Here is a 22301-nt window from a genome sequence, read left to right as displayed (position 1 = left end):
CTCAAACAATTCTGTGATCCCAGGAAAACCACAAACTCACACTGCACCCCGGCACGTTGGCACTGTTAACACCGTCTATTCAACAGAGCACAGGCTGACAGATGAAGACATGTATTTTTGTATTAACAGATGCGATGTGTACATACAGCACTTTGCCTCAGCGCTCCGCTCACTACAAACAATGCTCCTCCGGGTTGACCCGCGCGCGGGACGCGTAGCAGCGCACCGGCGGCCGAGGCTGGAGGAAGCAGGTTGGCATTTTCCAGTTCAAACGTGGGACAGGCAGTCCTCAAAACACTCCCCTGGAGCTGGACAGCAGCAATCATGCCTGTCGCCACATCCTTGGAAGACACCAATAATTTATTGAAATAAATATAGGTACAAACCAAACCGTCTCTGGGTTTAAACACGAGAGGTACATCGGGCACCATTTCCCTATGCTCGTGACAGAGGGACTGGGAGAAGGTTGTGTTGATCTGCTGGTTGTGTTGCTAAGCCGATTGCATCCATTGTGTTGATCTGCAGATGGAGTCCCTCCACCGATTGTGTTGATCCACCAACTGTGTCGACTGTATTGGTCCAGCAGTTGAGTCTCTACCACGACTGTGTGGATCCAATGACTGTGTCGATCCACCAACTGTGTTGTGCTGATCCACTGATTGTGGCCACAGGAATCTTGACAGGTTCAGAGCAGCAAAAGTGCTGTAGATCAGAGGTGGAGGCTCCCAACTCATTGGGCTTCATTGCATGAAGGAGTCCAGTTTCAGGAGGATTTCTTGTTTTGTAAGTGATTTTTTATAATTTTTTAATAATTTAAACCCCGAGTCCACGTTGGCAAACTACAATCTGAAGAGGCGGCTCCGCCTTGATGAGACCTTTCAGAAGCTGCTCACAGAGCAGCCCTGGAGAACCCAGAGCTGAGCAGGGAAGCGAGCCCTGCCCTGTAGCCCAGGAGCACCTCGTCCTCAATGTCCCCACCAGCTCCAGGCTGGCATCCGTGGGACCCCGAGGGACAGCAGCATGGGCACCTCGCAGCCCTCCTTCCTCTGCCAGCACCGCCCTGGCCGCATCTGTCCTCCGGGGCACAGCCCTCTGCCAGCAGCTCCAGGGCAGACGGAGCACAGAGGCCAGAGAACAGTCAAGCAGGGAAGTCTGGTCAAGGAGAACAAGGGGAGAGTCTTCAGCTCGCTCCAACCCTCAAAACTCATGTTTCCACCACTCGAATGAGAGGCAGAGGTTTGGGGCCCATCAGCCTTTTGCTGCAAGAGAGAAAGAGAAAGGATTTGTTCAGCTGGGTGAAACCAGGAGAAAGTTTGTGAGTGCCCCATCCCTGGAAGAGTTCAGCAGGTTGGATAGGGCCCTGGGGCAGCTTGGTCTGGTGGATAGCAACCCTGCCTGTGGCAGAGGGTTGGAATAAGATGATCTTTGCTGTCCCTTCCATCCCAAGCCATTCTATGATTCTACAAAAGCTGTGGGATCGGTGATCCCAGCGCTGCTCTGTGAACATTTCCCCATAAACCACCCATATGGGGAACCTCTGTTCCACTGCATCACCCCAAAGGAGGAGCAGAAACAACACAGCACCTTCACAAAGGTAGAGGGTGCAGCCCCAACGCCCAGCACCACCTCCCACAGCCCCAAAATGAGACGTGGAGCTGTGGGCTAAGCCCCACACCTACCTGCTGACGTACTCTGACTTGGAACGTGCTCTGGAGCTGTGGCCGCCCCGGCTGACCTGCTTCTCAATCAGGTGCTCAATGCGGTCGTGCATCTCCAGGTTCTGCAAGAGATGGGAACCACAGTGAGCAAAGGGCAGCTGGCACAGATCTGTGCTGGGAAATGTGGAGCTGCTCCAGCATCAGGGGGCAGCTTTCTGAGAGGAGAAGGAACTCCAGCCCTATACAGGAACCACTCCAGAGGAGCCAGGGAGGACCTGGAATGTGGAAATCCTGGATCATTTTCTGCCTTTTTGCTCAAATGCTGTCCCCACACAAAGATTTGCAAAACAAATCACCACGGAGGGAAGAAAATGCGTGCACTGATGACGCAGGCTCAGTTTTTCTCCAAAAAAGGAGAGAAGTTTGACACTTGCTATGATCCCAGAGGCTAGAATGCAGTTCTAATTTCTGACATGCACGCAGCTCTGTGAGCAAGCTGGGCTCTGCTGCCAGATAAATGTGTGAGATGAAGTTATTTCGGACTCCATCGGGGCACGCAGCAGCCCTGGCTTTGCTGGGAGCCACCACACCACAGCTCTTGGTGACACCACAAAGTGACACTGCGAGGAGATGGCTGTGCTGCTGCTGCCCTGCCTAGAGCTTGCTGCCACCCAGCAGTGCCTCCATCCCAAAGCAGACCCCAGAATGGCCACGCTGGGACGCACCTCAGCCTCCAGGTAAGCGACTTTCTCCTTCAGCTCCTGGATCACAGCATCTTTGGCCTGAATCACCGTTTTGGAGTTCTGGAGCTGTAAGACAACATCCACAGTAGCTTAAAAAAGAAAATCCTTTTCATGTGTGCATGGCTTAAACAGCAGGGAGGAAGGAGGGAGGCCCAGCCAGCCTCACACCCACAGCATTACCTCCACAATCTGCATAGAAAACAATTAGAAAAGCCTCCAATTAAGTCTGAGAATTCAGCCCTTGGTGAAGGAGCCTCTGTACCGTTTGAGCCTCCACTCTTCCAGAGCCCTCTTATTACCTTCCCCGGGCGCCACTGCCACCACTGTGCTGTCACTGCAGGGTTTGTCACTTTGCTGTCACCGCGGGGTTTGTCACTGCTCCGGGGCGGTCACACAGGGCTCTGTCCCTTTGGTCAGCCCCACACAGCCACGCTGAGCCCATCCTGCTCACCTGCTCGATCATTTGGCGGACCTTGCGCTGCTGGCTCTTCAGCATGTCGTCCAGGTGGTGGATCTTCTCCCGCAGCATGGCCACCTCCTTCTCCAGCTTGGCTGACCTGGGAAAACACAACGGGAAAATCCAGCAGCCGTCAGACCCCTTCCCAGGAGGGCACAACCGCGCGGCGCCCAGCTTCCATCCCCCCCACAGCCACACCGGTCTGAAATACTTTGAACTGACGCAGTGAGCAGAGACAGAGACAAACCCAATCGGAACAGGAGCCACAAAGCCTCCTGACGGCAGACTGCGGGGACACAGGAACATCAGGAAGCATCAGCCCACAAACGAGGCCTTCCAGTAACGACTCATTGCCAATTAACCCCCGCAGCACATGGGCACCACCCGGGTGAAGCCAGCCCAGCACCCAGGGCAGGATCGCAGCCGCTAGAGGTCCCGGGCAGCGCCGAGCTGCGCTGCGGGAGGTATTTGAGGATGAGTCAGCTCATGGGGTGCTGTTTTGCAAGCCAGAGACGAGCACGCCCTGCGCAGGAATGTGCAGTCATGCCCCGGCGCGCTGACACCCCGACCCGGCGGCGTGGGCTTGCTGCGGCGTTGGCAGAGGCTGAGCCTCACCGGTCCTGTTCGGCGAGCTTGTCACCTTCCACACTTCTCAGCCGTGCCAGCTCTGCTTCGCTGTCTTTCATCTTCAGCAGCAAACTCCTGTGCTCCTGCAGCGGGGCGAGGGGCCGAGTTACGCGTGGGGGAAACAAGTCGCAACACATGCTGCCTGCCTCCTGTGCTGAGCAGATGCAGCGCAGGCTCCCGCTGAGCTCGCGGGCTGTTTGCACCAGCCCTGGGCTTACACATGGGACGGACAGACAGACAGAGGCACTGCGGAGTGACCACAGCAGACATCCCTTTCCTTCACCCCAGGATGCAGGGAGGCACAAAGCAGTCCAGTGCCTAAAGTGAGCTCACAAATAGGAGGGAGAGTCGCTTTGTATGCAGGCAGACAGTGATAGGACGGTGGGGGGGTGGGTTAAGGACCCTTCCAACCCAACAATTTTGTGATCCCATGGCTCTGTGGTCTATAGGGTCCCTCCCAATCCATATGTTCTACTTCTGCCTCACTCCTGAGCCCGAGAACACAGTTCCACATTGCTGCACTGTTAGATTTATGAGTTTAGTGCTGCTATGAGCAGCCCACAGCTGGATAATTAGCAACCCAGGCTGCAGGCTGTGTTAATGCCCCCACAAGAAGAACCGGGCAGCTGTCTAGACTGTGTGCTCATCTCTAGGATACCCAGCAGGAAGGCTTTGCACAGACCAACCAGATCTTCTAGACCTGGGGAATGCAAGCCTAAAGCAGGACCAGTTGGACAGAGGTGTTCCCAGCAGTCAGCTCACAACGGCTTTTGGGATAAACGTGGCAGGGAAGCCAAGCTCTGCACGGGGGCAGAACACGGGACTGCAGTGTTGGTACCTTCTCCATCCCCGCCAGCAGCCTCTGCAGCTCATCCACCTGCACCTCCTTCTCTACCACACTCCTCTCCGCTCTCCGCAGGGCACAGCTCGTCTGCTCTGCTTCTTCCTGGTACCGTGACACCGTCCTCTGTAAAGGGACAGAGAGCCCTCAGCACACACCCAGCACAGCCCCTGGAGCCCTGCTGTGCTCTGGGATCTCAGCAGGAAGGTTTTGCTTATGGCAAGCAGCCCAGCATGCTTCTGAGAGAGGTTCTTTGTCAAGCTCCCCCGCTTCAAAGCACTTCAAAGGAGCGAGTGCCAAAATGCTCTTGCAAGAAACACACCTCCAACATGAGGAACATGTTTGCTCTGAGCCGTGTGCGGTGCGAGGCCATCCACGGGCTCCTCCCGCTCCAAACCAACCCTGGAGAGCCAGCACCAATGCTCAGAGTTGGGGAGGGACAGGTGTGCCCCGTGTGTCCCCACAACACAAGAACTGGGCTCCAGCAAGGCAAGTGGAAGACACTTGAAGATCCCCAAACCCATCACCCGATGCCTCCGTCCAGGCTGAGAGCCCACAGCTGGCATTGCATCCAACCAAAAATGCCATAAAGATCCCCATGTGCCACCATGGACACGTGGGTTCCTGCGCAGAAGGACCAGGATGTGTATCCTCTGATGCTGTCACTGCTCCAGGCCATGTCCCCATGTCATCCTGCCATCCCTAACCAACTTCAGGGCAGGCCCTGAGCTCCTGGGACCAGTTTGGACTGTAGGACAGGATGGGAGCTGGGGCGTCACAGGAACACAACCTGAGGGAATCGTGCAGTATGGCAGCTGTGCCAGCACAACTCAGCAGAGGGAAGCTGTCATGTGGAGGTGACGTCGGCCACTTGGTTTCAGCAGCATGGCCTCTGTGTCCCGACCCATCCCAAGGAAGGGGATAGAGGCTGCAGCAGCACTGAACTCTGAAGGGCAGGAGCCAAGGCACAGCACTGCATGGATGGGACAACATCGGCTGATGGGAGAGCTGCATGTGGCTTCCAAAATGAAAATAAAACATCTCAAAATCCCATTCTGAATGGGGAAGTGCTCAATGCACTCACCTCGAGGTCCTTCTTCTCCAGCTGATGGCATTTCTCAGCCTCCTGCAGCCTCGTGTACAGCCTCCTCACTGTCTGCCGCATCTTCTCCACGTCAGCTCCTGAACAATCCTCATCCTGTGGGGACAAGAACAGGGGAGGCTCAGCACCAAGGAGGTGCCCAAGGAGCTCACTCAGCTCCCACTCTCTCCTCCCACACCCAGCTCCAGCCCTCAGTGCAATGTGCTGTGCCCCTAAGTCACGTGGAGTGGAACCTGATGAGGATCACCAAGGGCAGTGTAGGATCCTGCACCTGGGGAGGAAAATCACAGCATCAGTGCAGGTAGGGGCTCTGCAGAGAAGGATCTGGGGGTCTTGATTGACCAACAATTGACCAACAGTTGACCAATGGTTGGTCAACTGTTGAATATGAGTCAGCAGCATGCCCTGGTGGCCAAGAAGACCAATGGTGTCCTGGTTGGCCAACAGTTGATCAGTGGAGAACTAACAGTTATCCCGGGCCACAGCAGTGTGTCCTCATGGCCAAGTATCCTGGTTGACCAACAGCTGACCATGAGGCAGCAGTGTGCCCTGATGGCCCAGAGGGCCAATGGTTCCCTGGGGTGCAGTGCCCAGAGTGGGGCCAGCAGGGCAGGGCAGTGCTCTTCCCCTCTGCTCTGCCCTGGGGAGGGCACAGCTGCAGCACTGGGCCCAGTGTGGAGCTCCCCAGTTCCAGGCAGACTGGAATCTGCTGGGAGAGTCCCACAGAGGGTGCAGAGATGGTGGGGGCAATTCCTTCCAATCCTAATGGTTTTGGGGTTCCATGACTTTTATTGCTCTGGGCTGCACTCAGTCCTGTCACTGATAAAACCCTACTGCAAGAGCTCACTAGAGACAAAGTGGAACGGCCAGACCCCTTCACGAGGACAGCAAACTAAAGCTGGTGCTTCTAAACACGAAGCTGATGTTCCTCTGTTCCACGTACCTGCTCCTCCCAAGGCTCAGCGTGGAGCCTCTCTGGCTGCAGCCAGCTCCCGTTCTGCTCCTCCAGCACCTGTGTGGGACAGGCAGCACCAACCCTGTAATACCCACGTCACAGCCATGCACACCCAACGCAGCCCCGCAGCAATCCCGGCCCCGTTTCTTGCAGAGGAGCATGCAGAGCGCGCGATGCTGATGCATCCCATGTCCTGACTCCTTACCCACTAGTGCAGGTCTCTCATGTAACCTGTAGATGTCTTCTCAGACATAGGGTCTGATTTTGGGGTGGTTCTTTGTGGAGCCACAGGCTGGACTCGATGATGGGTCCTGTCCAACTTGGGATTTCTCTGAGTTGGACTCAGTGGTCCTTATGGGTCCCATCCCAGTTGGGATATTCTGTGATTCTATGAGTGTTGCCAAGTGGGTGCCACAAGCACCGTAACCTTTAAGGCCCCTTTTATTACCTTCTGGACACAAAGATGACACCATTTTGTTTACAAAGCGCGTGCCAATCAACGCCCAAGACGCGCTCCCATTACCTGTGTGTGCTCTTTATCTCCTTGTCTGCTCTCAAGTTTACTACTTAAGTCTTCCCGCAGCTTCTTCAAAAAACTTCTAGCCTGGCAAAGGCAAGTCAATTTAGCTCAACCCACACCACAGAGTCGTTCGACCCCAAAGAAACCAAACGTGGGTGCAGGGGCCGCGAGGACGCCCAGCACCGACCCGCGATCCGTCGCGTCCCTACACTGCGTGCTACGGGAGCTCTGCTGAGAGGGCACCGTCCTCACCCAGCGGCTTTCTCACACTCATGGGCAGAAGTAACCCAAAAGAGAGCAACAATGGGGAAGATTTTTCCGGCGTTACTCATCGATCACACCTTTGAAGTGCTGGGAAGACCCTTGTTCCTCCCTGCAGGACTCCGACATGCACAGTCTTGACGTGCAGCTCCCCAAATTAGTCAGAGAAAGTGAGCAGGGCAGTGCTGTGCAGGCTTCGCCCCAGCCCTTCTCAAAGAAAAGCATTCCGATGGCAAGCAGCACAGCTTCAGCCCTGCCCCCATAAAGCACCGCTTGGCTGTGGGGCTGGAGGTGCTGAGCTGCGTGCCTCAGTCACACAGAACTCGGTTCTGGGTCTGGAGCTCCCTGCCCCACCTGCATTAGGGCTGGGGGTAAAGCATTTTGCCGGGGATGGTGCAGTGGGGCAGGGGGCAGCTCATACCCCCACCACCACAGCTCATGGCTTGAGCTAATTCTTGTCTCTTCACACAGAGGATTACAGCTGTCCTGGGGCCAGCACAGAAGTTCAGCACATAAATTCATGTGAGAACAAACCCCAATTTAACCCCTTTTTTTTTCCTTATTCTTTCTTTTCCCCCAACTTTTTCCCCCAGTTTTTGTCAAAGTTGTGCAGCCCAGAACCACCATGCAACCACTTCTGTGTCTCACAAGCTCTCCGCCTCCCCAGCAGCACTGTCCAAGCAGAAGCAGAGGAAGGGTTAATGGGCCCAGAGCTCATCAACCAGTTTACTTCGGGAGATGAGACATTCCAAAGAAACTGCCTTTTAACGAGAGGCACCGCCGCACCCAGGCAGCAGGGGACAGCCTTGGGGGAAAGTCATCGCGCAATTCTCTTCAAATTCAGTCCATATAGCAGAGCAATTAGTCAGGCTGAATTAATTTATGGTGCTTGATTAGACGACTGCCCTGTACGGGCAAGTCAACAAACTGGAGGGTTAAGCCAGTTTGCCAGCGCGGCGCGGCACAGCTCTGCACAGCATGGTGCAGCAATGCAACCCGAGTCCCTCGGGGTCTTGAGTACCTCCTGGATGTGCCGAACTTCGCTCTTCAGCTGGCTGACGTGCTCCTCGTGGTTCGCACTGCCCTCAGCCCTCGCCTTCAGATAGACCTGGAGGGGAGAAATGCCAGCACTGACCCCATAGCACCGACTCCAACCCCTCTGATGCACTCTGCACATTCCCACTTCACCATACTCTTTCTCTTCTTTGTTGGAAGCCAAAAAGTGCCCTTCACCTTCCAGCATTCTCCTTCCCCACCACGTTCAGAAGCCAATGGGTACTGCCCAGCCTCCAACGCCAACTTTTATCCCAATTTTCTTATGGCTGAACACAGCCCTGGGAGCCAGGAACACACCTTGATGATCTCCTCATCTCCATCGTTGGACTTGATGCGCTCGGATGCCAGCGCGTGGCCGTTGCTCGATCTGTTGGCCACCATGGCGAAGGCTTTTCCCACTGGCTGCGAGACACAAAGAGCAGAGCTCTGGGACCAGCCCGGCTGGAACAGCTTGCCCAGGGTTAGGCAAATCAGCACCGTGTGCTGCGGCAGAGCAGCGTGGCACTGCACACAGACAAGGAGCTGGCACCAAAGTGTTGAATGCACTGGGAGCTGCTCTTCCCAGCTCATAGAGCTCCTATGGGATGGAACACCCCCAAAGGACAAGCTGAGAGCTGGGGCTGTGCAGCCTGGGAGGAGAGGGCTCCGTGAGATCTGAGGACAGCGTTTGGGATCTAAAGGGCTGTAAGGCAGACAGGGATGGACTCTTCAGCAGAATGTGCGTGATAGGCCAAGGGGAAATGGTTTCCAACTAAAAGAGGGAGGTTTAGGCAGGGCAGAAGGAAGGAGGTTTTTATGAGAAGGGTGGTGAGGCACTGGCACAGGTTCCGCAAAGATATGTGGGCAGTGCTGTCCTGTCCCTGGAGACACCCAAGGTCAGGCTAATGGGCTACGAGTGCTGATGGAGCTGTGGTGTCCCCGTTCACTGTAGGGACGTAGGACTAGATGACCTTTAAGGGCCCGTCCCAATCCAAACCATAGATCTGTGACCCCCCTCAGCTCAGCCCCCTCCCCACAGCTGCTCACAAAGCCTCATTCTCAGCCCCTACTCGCACCCGCACATGGGAACGTGCACACACACGAACCCATCTCAGTGTCCCTGTGGTGGGAGCGCACCTTCTGCTTCGTCTGCTCGCGCCGCTCACCCGGGAGCTCATTCGGCAGCGTCAGCCTCAGCACCTTCACGCTCTCCTGGAACAGAGGGTGGGATTCAGGCAGCAGCCACCCAGCACGGCAGCCCGGCGTGGTTGGGAAGCCACAGCCCTCAGAACAACTCCCGACTCCAACTGAGTGAGTTGGCACGCAGCAGCCACGTTCATGCAGCCCATCGGGGCTCAAGGAGCCAAGGCTGAGGTAGCACGAAGGAAGAAGCACCGGACTCAGAACGCGGCCACCGCACAGGGACCTCACTGACATTCCAGAGAAGGGCAAAGCAGCTCCTCCTCCCCTGCCCTCTCCATGCAGCCACAGCCAGACTGACCTCTTGGAGCTGGGGGGAGGCACCGTGGCCATCAGCAGCACTGCTGCTTCCACAAACCCTTCCCACCGGCACAGCCTTCCAATGTGGGCACTCCAGTGATGTTCGGCACAGGGAACGCAGAACACGACACCCAAACTGCCCCATTTGGGTCCCCAAAACCCATCCCACACTGACCTCACCAATTCCAGAGCCACTCATGCTCCCAGCGACCCTGCAGCAGATCCCGGTGCTCTGGGGCCGCTCAGCACCCCGCACCCAGCCCCGCTCGGTGCCCGCCCCACACCACGCCTGGCCACGTCACCCTCGGAGCAGCGCCAAGGGATTGTGCCGCTCCGCTTCTAAGCGCTCTCTGCACCGCCCAAGTCTCGACAAGCCGTGGGTTTGTTTCCAAAATATTGGGTGTACGCTGCTCTCACTGTGCCTGGGCTCCTGGGATTGGAGGGCTCCTCCTGCAGGGACCCCTTTGTTCCACCCCGCACAGAGCACTGACCGCTCAACCCCACAACTCCTACTCCAGGGGAGGTTTTCCTATGGAAGAAACAAGAAGGTCGAAGCGGTTGGAAAACATTCCAGGCTCAGCACGCAGTGCACACAGCACCCACAGCACTCATTTGGGTGCTGAGGTCAGAGGAGTGCCGGCGGTTTTATAGGGCAGGGAAGTGGCTCATGGCAGCATCTGTATACAAAGCATCCCCACGTCTCCCATGGACATGGGAAGCAAACAGGAACCATAGAGCCATGAGGTCACAGCTTGGCTGGGTCGGAAGGGACCCCATAGAACACAGAACAATGGGATCACTGCACAGTTGGGTTGGAAGAGACCTTAAAGATCACGGAATCGTGGGATCACAGCATGGCTGGGATACATGGGACCCCACAGATCACAGAATCATGAAATTACAGAACAGTTGGTTTGGAAGGGACCCTATAGATCATAGAACAATGCATTCACAGAGCGGTTGGGCTGGAAATGACCTCAAAGACCACGGAGTCACAGCATTACGTGAGCAAAGGGCTCAGGGCTCAATGTGCCATCACGGAGCTGCTGGGATCCCGGCAGCTGCCCCACGTGGCCCCACTCACAGCGTTGTTTACAACCAGAGGATCCCACGCCCGCCGCCATCCCTGGCCCCAAAAGCCCACGCGAGGGTGGGGTGCTGCCAACGCTCCGAGGGAATCCCGCTGCCGGGGAAGATGCGCCGTGATAAGCCACGAGCGCAACGCTGATCTCCATCACCGCCTTCAGAGCGGTGCAGCAGTCTGCACACGGCTGCTTTTGTCACGATAGAACCTGATTCTGATAAACACAGCACTGGGGATGCAGCGGGGAGGCTGAGTGAGCAGCTCCATGGTCCCCATGCTGTGTGCCACAGATGGAGTACGGGCCAGGAGCAGTAGGGCTGCTCCAGGAGGAACCTGCTCTGCGTGCCATGAGCACCTTGGTGCAGCAATCTCTGCCTGCGCTGCTCCTTCCCTACAGCACCACGGTGCGCAGCATCAAGGAGGTTTTTGGGGTCACCCTGGAGGGGCTGTGAGGTGCAAACCGCTGTGTAAGGGGATGCTGGGTGCTCATGACACACAATGGAGGTGCGATGCTGCTGAGCCCGGCACACTGCCGTCCGATCCCTGAGCTCCACAATGCTCCCACACTGGGATTCTGGAGCCCTGTGCTCACTGCCATCCCTACAGCTCCGCAATTGTGACCAACCCCCATAACAGTGGGGGTTGCCATCACCATGGGTTGGGCTCTAGTAGGAAGCACAGCACCGTGGGGATGCCCCGTGCCAGCCCCAGTCCTCCAGCACAGAGCCCCAGATCAGGAGTGCAGCGGATTTGGGTACTTCCTGCAGGAGAAAGAGCAGTAATGGGACTCCTCGTGCTCAGCTCATGCTTGGAAAGAACCCAAACCCATCATGCCGCGGTTCCCCGATGCTGGCACCGCAGGTCCTGGCACACTGCAATTTGCCTCAGGAATTCACCGTGACCCGGAGCGCTCCAGACATCCGCAGCTCTTGTCTGGGACCAAACACCCCAAAAGAGAAGATCCCCCTACAAGAGGCAGTTTCACTATAAAAGAAGCCAAGCGACCCTGATGAGGCCAACACTCCGGAAGAGCATTCCCGACCTTTGGGCACTTTTCTGACCCAGAACTCAACACAGTGCGATGGGGACGATGAGCACTGCGCGTTTCATCCCAGCGCTCAGCAGGAACAGGCCAGACCCGACCTGGGGGCCATCACTGGGGGTAATTAGGAACGAGCTCCAGAGATGCCCGGCGTGACACAGGCGCTTATCACCCTAATAACCCATTAACCAAACGAGCCCAACGCTGCCGCCGCCGCTCCTTATAAGGCCGGGAGGAGGCTGCGGGAATTGGGGCTGAGTCACCCGGTGGGGCCAGGCACGGGGACGCCACGGTGCCCCAAAAACTGACGGAAAGCCGTGGGGTGAGCGGCGCCCATCAGCCCCACACCAGGGCTTCACCCCACGCTGGGATGGAGCCACAGCACTGGGTCACTGCCAGCCCCACCCGGAGCCCTTCCGCAGCTGCCTGCAATGGGGAAAAGTGAGCGATAGGGAAGGGAAAACACGGGGTGGTTCTGTAAGCAATGAGTAATCCCAAAACAAGAGCCGGGAACGGGGCCTCTCGATGGGAGCGCACGGCCGTGAGCTTAAAGCATTCAGCACCAATGGCTGACAGGGAGGGCTGGGGGTCCCCAGGAGCCCACAGATCCGATAGGGTCTCAGCAGCACTGAGCAGCTCATGAGCTGCTCCTCTACTCCCATCCACTTAGGGCCACCAACATCCCCAGCACCTGCGCTTCAGACACAGGGACACGGGGATACAGGGATGGGAATATGGGGAAGGGGACCACGGAGGTAGGAATAAAGGAAGGGGAATACAGGGAAGGGTCACGGAGAAGACCCCAGCCCATCTAAACCAGGTTCCACCGCCCCACAGCCATGGGACCAAACGTGGACATCCCAAAGCCCCATCCATGCCAACACCCCATCCCAAAACTCTACCCCATCCCATCTCCCTATTCCATTCCATGGCTCCCCAGCTCTGTGGGGTGCCCCAAAGCTGAGAGGCTGTCCCGGGAAGGTCCCTGCTCACCAAGCTCTCTCCGTGGGGCCGCACATCCAGCACTGCACACCAACCCCGCACACCGTTCATAGCTCCGTTCATGGCCCCAACTGTGGCCCCACACCGCGCACCGCCCCTATATACGGCCACACCCCCACCTGGCCACGCCCACATCAAACAACGTCCATTCTTCCAAGCAGTGTTCACGGGGAGACCACGCCCCTTCGCTCTGACCACACCCCTCAACGACCCCACCCCCACACATCAACTATACCTATCTGCTCCGAAACCACGCCCATTTTTTGCCCCTGTCACGCCCCCCTCCACTTTGGCCACACCCACGTGGCCATTAAGGCACGCTGGGTGTTGCTGAGGTGGCGATCCGGTGCCAAACTGGTGCCAAACTGGTGCTAAAGCCCTTCCCATGCCACATCCAACTGTCGGACTGTGCCAAGTTGTGCTAAAGTGGAGCACAACCCGTGCCAAAGCGGACCCAATCTGCAGCGCCACGTGCTGAGCTGTGCTGGGGCGGGTTGTGCCCCACCGATCCCCACCGATGTCCCACACTGCTGCATGGCAGTGCCATGAGCTCAGCGGGCAGCAGTGGGGCCACGGTGTGGGGACAGCCCCATGCCAACCACGGTGCCAGGAACAATGCCAGGAGCTGAGCAGCTCCGGTGCGCAGTGCAGCGCTGCCCGGAGGAGCCGGACTGGTTGCACCGCAGTGGGTGCAGGGTTGGGTACTGGGCCTGACTTGTGGCACAGGGATGGGATGGGGTCCCCCTGTCCCCAGTGCCACCGCTCTGAGTACATGTGGGGAAACTGAGGCAGCGGGGACTGAAGCGGCTCAGGGGCAGAGCTGGCACGGCCCCACTGGAGGCCACAGAGGGGAACTGTGGTAACCACCGCCACTCAACACAATGGCGCTAATTAGCACCTGGCATGGCTCCCATTCTCGTTAATTAGTGATAATGAGGATGTATCTCAGGGCCAGACCCAGCCTGGCCGGAGGGAGCCACTTGCCCCCACCCTGCACCCCAGTCCTGCACTGCCGCTGTGGGCACTGCCATTGTTGAAATGGTCCATTTTATTGAAAACAGCACTTTGAGAGGGAAAAGAACAGTGAGGAATGAGGAAAACCACTGCATATAAAAATAAATGGGAGCTGAGGGGCAGTGGCACTCCCTGGAGACCACGGGCTCCATCCCCACAGCCACCGCCCTGGGGCCACCATGAAGAGGAAGAGGGCCGATGGCCAACGGCGGCGGTGCAGAGATCTCTGAGCAGCTCCCGCAGCCCCGGGGGCTCCATGGGGCTCAGCAGGAGCTGGTCTGCAGGTTGGCCTCGTTGAGCAGCGAAGCGATGGAGGAGGGCCCGTAGGCACTGTCCAGGTCCTCATCAGAGCTGAGCGCGTCGTCCTGCAGTGAGGAATCGGCGGCCGCGCGGGCAGCTCTGCGCCTGGGGAAGGAAGAGAGGGCTCAGCACGGAGTGCAGGTCATGGCATGCTGGAGCTGCAGGGCGGAACCATGGGGCACGGCATGGTGGGGCTACAGAAGCTGTGGGGCCATCTCTCTCCCTACCAGGCCTCCTTCTCCAGCGCCTTGACGCGGCCCTGCAGCTGCTCGTTGAGCTCGTGCTGCTCCTCCAGCTCCCGCTGTGCCTTCTTGCGGGCAGCCTCCAGCCGCTCGATCTCCTCCTCAGCCTCGTCCACCTGCCGCTTCAGCGCCTTCACCCGCAGGCTCAGCTGCAGGGACATGGCTATTGAGCACCACGGTGGCCACCAACTCACCCACCCCCCAGTGGCTATGGGACAATGCCCACCAACTCATGGCCATGAGACCACACCTGGTCCTTCTGGTCATTGACATGCTGCCGCTCGTCATCGATCTGGATGGTCAGCTCCTTCACCTTACGCTCCAGCTTGCGGTTGGAGGACTGGAGGACGCTCTTCTCCCTGCCAGGAGGTGAGCGGTGAGGATCTGATGGCACGGTCGGCCCATGGTGGCAGCGGGGACATGGGGCTACTACCTCTCCTCAGCCTGCAGCCGGTCCTGCAGCTCCTCCAGGCGCGCCTCCAGCTGTGAGACGGAGCCACCTGCCTTCTGCATGCCCTCGGAGCTGGCCAGGCGGCTCTTCAGCTCCTTGTTCTGGGGAGAAGGGGACACGGAGACCACCAGAGGCCACCAGGTCAATCCAAGCCTTGACCACCGGGCCAGCTCAACCCCGGCCTCTGGGGAGGATGGCACCAGAAACCTCTCCCAGGGAGTGCCCACAACGAGGATGGTGATACAGTGGTAATTATCCACACAGAGGGACATGGGCATGGGGAGGTGCTCAGGGCACAGCATAATGGCACAGCACAGAGCTCAGTGCCCATCACTCCACTGCATTCCCATCACTCGTGGCACGGAAGGATGAGGGATGTGGCCCCCAGTGCCCACCTGACGCTCCAGAGAGACCTTGTCACACTCCAGGTCCTGGCGGCTCGAGCGCTCCTGCAGCAGCTCAGCACGCAGCTGGTCGATCTGAGGATAGGGACATCAGCCATGGCCCTGGTCACCACGGTGCCAGCCCCAGTCCCTTCCCCATGGTCACACACCCCAGCGAGAGGCTGCCGGCTCCCTCCCCAATTAGCCGTCCTCTTTCTAATCCTAACAAGCAGCTGCCACACCTCCCACCCCTGGGTGTGCGGGCTGCAATTCTCCACTGGAGGGTTTAACTGGTTGGACTGGGAGTGGGGACCTTCAGGCACCATGGTGCGGCCGTGCTTGGGGCCAAAATGGATTTGGTGCACCAATGGATCAAACCCAACACCCCCGGGCTTGGCCAGGGCCAACCAGACCGCTTTGGGTGTTATTTTACATTGTGCAGCGTTTTTTTGTGCAGCGTTGCCTGAATGATAAATGAACAGCCCCAGAAAAATTGCACGGTGACGCTGTCAGAGCCACACTCCAGTTTCACTGCCACCTACACACTGCGTTGCTCAATTTGGACAAATTGAGGGCACGCGGGAAAAAGCTCTGCTGAGATGTGCCCAGTTTGGGGATGAAAAATGGGAAACTCACCAAATCACTCACCCCACTCCCCAATCCCCAGCCCCACAGGGTGCCTGCAGGGCCCACAATGCCCCCACAAGCGATGGGAGCACCCACCAGCTGAGCCAACGCTGCAGTATTGGGAGGTTTGGCCATGGCTTTGTTTGCTGCTATTGCTCAGCAAGCTCTGTTGGGATGTGCTCCTTTTGGGGATGAAAAATGGGGAAACCCATCCCGAAGCACAGCCCCATGGGGCCAGAACACCCCTGTCCAGCCCTGGAGAGCTGCAAGCAATGGGGCCGAGGCTCCCGCAATCCATTGGCAACGCCAGCGGCATCAATGCCGTAACTCCTTGCGTCAGCTCCGGCTTTGAAGCTAATGAGCGGTTGGGTTAATTGGGAGCTGACAGCCCCAACTTCCTGCACAAACACCAACCTCCCTCCTTAATCTTGGGCATTGTTTTTGCATCATGCTCGTGGGATTTCCGCTGGCCGCCCCACCTGGTCACGGCTGCGGTTGACGCGCTCGGTCAGCAGCTCAGCCGTGCTTCGCTCCTCCTCCAGCTCCTCCTCCAGGCGCTTGGACTTCTCCTGCAGACGGACGGGGGGTCAGCCCCGGCCCCACGGCATCGGAATGGCACCGAGGTGGTGAGAGAAGGGCTCTCCACTGCCATTTGTGGAGCTTCATTGGACGGGGCCAGAAAAATGGGTGCACCTCGCAGCACCGCACCCCGTGCAGCTGCAGGATGGCTGAGCACACTCTGCCCCTCGCTGTCAGGGCTCAGCACTGCAGGGAGCAGGTGGAGGTGTGGGTTTGGGTGCCACGGGATACTTTTTGGGGCACCGTGGACCCGGTGGTTTTGGGGTGCCAGAGGCTGGTTTTTGGGGAGCTGTGACCCCGGGTTTTGGGCACCAACAAGTCTGGTTTTTGGGTACTCCACAACCCTGGATTTTGAGCACCACACCCCATTCTTTGGGTGCCAGTGACCCAGTTTTGCACACTCCAAGATTTTGGGTGCCAAGGCCCTGCTGGTTTTTGGGCTCCTGATCCCCATTTTCAGGCAGCATGATCGGGGCGACTCAGTTTTTGGGCAACTATGACCCCATTGGTTTTTGGTTGCTCCAACCCCAGGATTTTGGATCCAGCAACCCACTCTTCCGCCAGCATTGCCCCTGGAATTTTGGTTACCCGTGACCCCAGATTTCAGGTGCCACAACCTCACTCTCTGTGTGCCAACAACCCATTTTTCAGGTGCTGGAACCCACCTCCAGAGCCTTGAGCTGCCGTGAGCGGTCGTCCTGGGAGCGCCTCTTGGCATCTGCCTCCTCCTCGAGGCCACGCAGGCGCTGCAGCATCACATCCCGCTCCAGCAGCGCGCTGTCCCGCTCCGCCTGGCTGTCCTGCAGCGCCTGCTTCAGCCTGGTGACCTTGGGACAGTGGTGAGATGCAGTGTGGGGACAGCAGCCCCACGGACACCTGGGCCATAGCTAGGCTGTGGCCACCAGTCCCTGCCATACTTCGTCTTGCAGCCGTCCCACACTGAACTGCATTTTCTCCACCTCGGCACCACGGTCCTTGGCTTGTTTCTGGGAATCAGTGATCTCCTTGCGGGATTTCTCCTTGCATTCCTCCAGTTGAGCCTTGAGAGCGGCCAGTGAGCGGCTGGACTCCTCTGTCATCTGCTCCAGCTGTGACAGAGCAATGGGACCAGAGGTGGGAAGGGGGGCATGGGATTAGGAAGACACCGCTGCCCCCATGGTGATGGGAAGAAGCCCATGGGATGGGAGCTGGAAGGCACCAGGATGGTGCAGGTGCCCCCAAGTGCAAGGGACAGTGTATCACTGGATGCAGATCCACGAGAACAGCATGGATTTCGTGAGCATGAGCACAAAGAGGGACATTCCAACATAACAAGGAAGGATCAAAACAATGGGATGGGCACATCCAAAGAGCGGGGCAGAGCCCTGCAGTACAGCACCTCTGCCCACCCTGGCCAGGGCACCTCAGAGACCAGCTGGACACAGGATACCCCAACTGGATGGGGTGATGGTGTGCAGGAGCTCCCCACCTCTCTGTTCAGTTTCTCAGTGCTGCGGTCCAGCAGCCGCTTCTGCTCCTCCAGCTCACTCTTGGCACGCTTCAGCTGCTCCTTCTGCCTCTGCTCCTCCTGGAGGGACGTGCTCAGCTCCCGCTGCTCCTGTGTCAGCCGTGCCATTCCCCTCTGTGCCTCATCTAGACGCGTCTCCAGAAACCGCTGTGCCCGCAGCAGCTCCTGCTCACGGTCCGTGGCTTCGCTCAACGACTCCTCTGCACGTCTGCGCTCTGCCTGGGAGGGAGGGAGGATGGCACCAGGAGATGGCACTATCCCCCATGATTCCTGAAGTCCCCAGTGTCTCCCCCAGTGCCATCTGCTTCCCCTGTGACCTCACACCCCTATAGATGTCCCTCAGTGCCCCCACAACCCCCACTGTTTCCACATCCCCCAGTCCTCCAAATGTCCCCCTGGTGCCACCTGCACCCTATGACCTCGTGCCCCTAGGTGTCCCCATGTCCCCAAGATCCTCAATACTCCCCACATCTCCCAGTGTCCCCATTGACCCTCACATTCCCAATATGGCCTCATCTCCCCAAACCCCGAGTCCTTCAGCCCAGACCCGTGGCCATGGTACCTCCAGTTTGGTGACCTTCTCGCGGAGTCGTGCCTGGGAGCCCTCCCAGTTTTCCCCCATGCGTTCGTAGTCCTTCAGCTGTGTCTCCATGCCCTGCACTTTCCTCCTCAGTTCCTCATGCTGCTCCTGCAACTCCCGCAGCGCCGCTTCTGCTGTCGCCCTTTCACCCTCCAGGGAAACCTTTGCCTGCAGCGCAGCCACACAACAGGGTGGGCCACTTGGCCTCGCAGCCACCAGCCCAGCTCAGGAGATGTGGTATGAAATTGGGTCCCATCGCAGCAGTGTGGTGAGACTGTCTCTTGGCTCATGGCTGAGCAGCACCGAGCCCTTCCCCATCCCATCCCAATCAATCTCCATCCTCCTCACTCCAACACCATCGCCATCCCCCCTCCCATCCCAACCACACCCCATCGCTGTCGCCATTCTCATCTCATCCCCACCCCATCCCCGTTCTGACACCATCCCCATTCCACCCTCACCCTGACAGCCTCGTCCCTCTCCTCCTGCAGCCGCTCCATGTCACGGTGGCACTGCTCTATGGCTCCGCTGTGGCTCTGGGCCTCGTCCCGCACAGTGCTGCGCAGCGCCTGCAGCTCCTCTTCCCGCTGCCGCACCACCTCCTCCCGCTGCTCCTTCTCCTCCGCCAGCTCCCGCTGTGCCTCCCGCGCCCGGCGCAGCTCCTGGGGATGGGATGGGCTCAGGGACCCCGAGGGGGTGTGCACGGTACCCGGATCCCCTCTTTGCTACGCACCGTGCGCAGCGCTTCCATCTCTTTGGGGTCGGCTGCGCTGCTCCGCGCCCTCTCCACCTCCTCCCGCACGGCCGCGAAGCGATCCCGCAGCTCCCGCAGCTCTTCCTCGAACTCCTCCCGCTCCATCTTCACCTGCAGCAGTCTGGGAACGGGAGCATGGGATGGAGGGGGACAGCAACTCCCCCGGCCCTGAGCCTGCCCTGATTTGCCGGGACGCACTCCTGCTTGGCAGCGCGCAGCTCATCCTTGTTCCGCTGGAACATCTCCCTCCAATGCCCCGTCTCCTCCGAGCTCTCCTCCAGTTCGCGCTGAAGGTTCCGCACCACTGCACCGATCTTCTGCTTCTCCGACTCCAGGTCGGCCTGGTTCTGGGGAATGGGGTGGAGTGCTCAGAGCAGGTGTCCCCTGGGGGATGCTGAGCCCCTGCCCAGGGACACTCTGCCCAGAGATGCTCCAGTGATGCTCCAAGGATGCTCTGGGGATGCTCAGACCCTCTCTGGGGATGCTGAGGCTCTGCCTGGTTTAACACCACCCAAAGCAGCCCCCGAGGAGACGGCCCAAGGACATAGGGAGCCCTGCAGCACCAGCCAGGCAGCACTGATAGCTCTGGGCTACCCCAAGGATGGAGCACAGAGAGATGAGGCAGGATGTGAGGACACGGGTCCCAAGTGCAGAGCCCACACCTGTGAGATGTCCTCCACGCTGCGCCGGAGCTGCTCCATGTCGCTGTGGCACTGCAGCCGCACGCGCTCCAGCTCACGGTCGTGGTTGGCCACCTCTTCCTTCAGAGCCCCTTTCAGCGCCGTCAGCTCCCGTTCCCGCAGCCGCAGCTGCTCCTCCAACCGCTGCCGGGAGCTCAGGGCCTCCTCCAGCTCCTCCCGGGCCTCCTCCAGCTCCTGGAGCAGAGGTGCTGGTGGTTGGCGGCGCAGTGAAGGATGGCTGTGTGGTAATGCATGTGGCCATGTACCTTGTACAGAGCGTCGGTGTCTGGTGCTGTTCCCATCTCTGTACGGACCGCTTTCAGCTGCTCCTCTGCCCGTGCCTGTGCTGCCTTTGCCTCTCCAAGCCTGGGGGGACACTGGTCTGAGACCCCATAATGCACAGCAGAGCCCTCAGACCCCACTGACAGAGAGGGGAACACAGACCACATCCACAGCTCAGAGGATGGAGAGCTCCGCACCGCCGGATGGGGACAGCGCAGGGTCCCCACCACCCGGTGCAGCGCTGCGGGAACACAGCCCCGCGCAGCCCTTACTCCTTGGTGCTCCTCTGCAGTTCCTGTATTCTCCTCTCCAGCGCTGTCCGCAGCCGTGCGCTCTCCTCCTGGGCCTCCTCCAGCACCCGTGCGGTGCTGCGGTCCTTGTTCAGCTCCAGCTTCTGGCGGAGCTGCGTGGAGGGGACGCTGGTGACAATGACAGCCGCACCCACGGGACACCCACCTCCACCTGGCAGCCTCACCTTGCTCTCCTCATCCAACCTCTCCTGCAGCTCCTCCACCCTCTGGGCCAACGCGCGGTGCTGGGGCTGGGAGCACGTTGTCCCCTTGGTGGGCACCTGGGGACACCCCAGCTCAGCGTCACCCCCTGTGCCCCAGAGCTGTAACCCACCCCATAACCCACTCACCACCACCTCCTGCAGCTTCTCCAGCACCAGTGCAGCCTTCCTCTTCAGCATTGCACCGCTGTCCCTGCTCCTGGGGACGTCGTGGCAGAGGGAACGTGTTGGGTACGGGATGGAGTGGGATGGGCACAGGAAGGGGGTGCCCCAAGTGCTTCACTGCTGTCCTCCCCCAAGCCCCCAGCACTCAACCACGTGGCATCAACTGCTGCGTTCCCACCCCACCCACATGCAACCACCCCACAGGTCTGGGGACGCTCACCCCTCCTTCAGGATCCCGTAGATGAGCTCCTTGGGGTCCTCAGTGCTGCCAGGCTGGGCCACCTCGCGCTGGTCCCGCAGCAGATCCGGCGTTGACTTCAGCTGCCCACAGGATGGAGGTCTCAGCACCGGGCACCAACCCCTCACTGGGGTTCTGCTCCCACCCCACAGCCACGGGATCACCGAGCGGTGCCGCCGCCACCACCCAACCCCCCCCGTACCCCATACCTGCAGCTCTGTCTGTGCTTTGCTCTGCAGCCGCTCCTCGGTGCCGCGGTTCCTGCCCCCCCCCGTGGGCAGAGGGGACGGTGCGCCCACGGTGCGGCCGTCGGGAACGGTGCCGCGGGCATCCAGGCTCTGCGAGCGCTTCCTCTCCTCCGGGGCCACGCGGGATCGCCGCGCTGCGCGGCCGCGCTGCTGCACTTTGCCATCAAATTTACTGATGAGTGAATTCACCGAGGAGAGCGGTTCGGTGTCGATGTCCCCACCCATGTGCCGCGACCCCGGGCTCTCCGAGTCTGAGGAGGGGGTGACCCGAAGCTCGGAGCCTTTGTGGTGTGTGGGGTGGGCGATGCTCAGCGTGCTGCTGCTCCTGGTGGCCATGGGCTCATCGGCAGCAGCCAGCAGGTTCCCATGGGACTGCGTCCGGCGCAGCTCAGCTCCCATCTTGCTGTGGGGTTTGTGCCGGGTGGGCACCGGGGCGGCAGCGTGCTCTTCATCCGACATGCTGTAGGAAGGCTGCGGGCGCACATAGGGGTTCTCGGGGTGGTCCGGCTCAGGGGGTGGCTCTGGGGGCTGTGGGGTGATGGTCCCTGCAGGGTAGGAGCCGTCGCCCTTGATCTGCACCCCGAAGGAGTCGCTGCCTTTATCACCACTGTTGAGGACGACGAAGGGCTGCCCCGCGATGCCCTGCACGCGCACGGCCACCCCATAGGAGCCCGGCTTGGCGCGCGCCTTCGGGGCCTTCTTGGGCTCCTGGAGGTCATTGATGAAGCGGATCTGGACGCCGTAGTCCACCGGGCTCTGCTTCTCTGCTGCACGCTCCATGCCGGGTGTGGTGCTGCCGTCCTGGGAAGAAGGCACAGTCACAGCGGGACCCACGGTCTGCACCCCCAGTGCTAGGGGGATGCGTCCCCATATGACTGACATGGCCCCACAGCACAGACACGGCCCCACAGCG

At 59.3% G+C, this 22301-nt stretch overlaps 2 protein-coding genes across 3 annotated transcripts; both read right to left on the bottom strand.

Moving 5' to 3' along the window:
* Positions 1 to 246: 246 nt before the first annotated feature.
* TUFT1 (tuftelin 1) lies at positions 247 to 12908 on the bottom strand. 2 transcript variants are annotated; one of them, XM_065751587.1, is made up of 13 exons: positions 12819 to 12908; positions 9337 to 9411; positions 8518 to 8622; positions 8186 to 8272; positions 6907 to 6987; positions 6372 to 6440; positions 5411 to 5524; positions 4324 to 4452; positions 3474 to 3568; positions 2853 to 2958; positions 2384 to 2467; positions 1680 to 1780; positions 247 to 1259 (listed from the first exon to the last, which is right to left on the bottom strand). In XM_065751587.1, exons 1-13 carry the CDS (start codon positions 12888 to 12890, stop codon positions 1205 to 1207), a joined length of 1173 nt encoding a protein of 390 aa, XP_065607659.1. In that variant the 5' UTR covers positions 12891 to 12908; the 3' UTR covers positions 247 to 1204. The 2 variants fall into 2 exon arrangements, with proteins under 2 accessions (XP_065607659.1, XP_065607658.1); XM_065751586.1 differs by lacking the exon at positions 12819 to 12908 and adding an exon at positions 9875 to 9960.
* Positions 12909 to 13857: 949 nt separating this feature from the next.
* CGN (cingulin) lies at positions 13858 to 22216 on the bottom strand. Its single transcript, XM_065751580.1, has 20 exons — positions 21350 to 22216; positions 21123 to 21223; positions 20867 to 20936; positions 20702 to 20797; positions 20499 to 20629; positions 20211 to 20310; positions 19927 to 20139; positions 19463 to 19611; positions 19244 to 19385; positions 18972 to 19172; positions 18493 to 18678; positions 17892 to 18149; positions 17341 to 17511; positions 17089 to 17250; positions 16324 to 16413; positions 15230 to 15313; positions 14817 to 14935; positions 14634 to 14742; positions 14369 to 14532; positions 13858 to 14246 (listed from the first exon to the last, which is right to left on the bottom strand). The coding sequence occupies exons 1-20, from the start codon at positions 22166 to 22168 to the stop codon at positions 14105 to 14107; spliced, it is 3507 nt and encodes a 1168-aa protein (XP_065607652.1). The 5' UTR covers positions 22169 to 22216; the 3' UTR covers positions 13858 to 14104.
* Between the last annotated feature and the right edge of the window lie 85 nt (positions 22217 to 22301).

This window comes from Cyrtonyx montezumae, unplaced genomic scaffold, assembly GCF_038088225.1.
Source record: "Cyrtonyx montezumae isolate F1298 unplaced genomic scaffold, pur_monq_1.0 scaffold_75, whole genome shotgun sequence".
NCBI classification, from domain to species: domain Eukaryota; kingdom Metazoa; phylum Chordata; class Aves; order Galliformes; family Odontophoridae; genus Cyrtonyx; species Cyrtonyx montezumae.
Note: the sequence above shows the minus strand (reverse complement) of the source record. Positions and strands in the feature narration are given on the sequence as shown.

What these genes read in the sequence shown, in the direction of transcription:
- TUFT1 (XM_065751587.1), bottom strand. Translation starts at nt 12,890, where the DNA reads ATGAACGGAGCTATGAACGGTGTGCGGGGTTGGTGTGCAGTGCTGGAT. An exon ending in TCCGCCAAATGATCGAGCAG is followed by an intron (nt 2,468 to 2,852) that starts GTGAGCAGGATG and finishes GTTGTCTTACAG; the next exon opens with CTCCAGAACTCCAAAACGGT. An exon ending in AAGTCAGAGTACGTCAGCAG is followed by an intron (nt 1,260 to 1,679) that starts GTAGGTGTGGGG and finishes TCTCTCTTGCAG; the next exon opens with CAAAAGGCTGATGGGCCCCA.
- CGN (XM_065751580.1), bottom strand. Translation starts at nt 22,168, where the DNA reads ATGGAGCGTGCAGCAGAGAAGCAGAGCCCGGTGGACTACGGCGTCCAG. An exon ending in AGAAGCTGCAGGAGGTGGTG is followed by an intron (nt 20,798 to 20,866) that starts GTGAGTGGGTTA and finishes GGGTGTCCCCAG; the next exon opens with GTGCCCACCAAGGGGACAAC. An exon ending in CTGAGAAACTGAACAGAGAG is followed by an intron (nt 17,512 to 17,891) that starts GTGGGGAGCTCC and finishes GCTCTGTCACAG; the next exon opens with CTGGAGCAGATGACAGAGGA.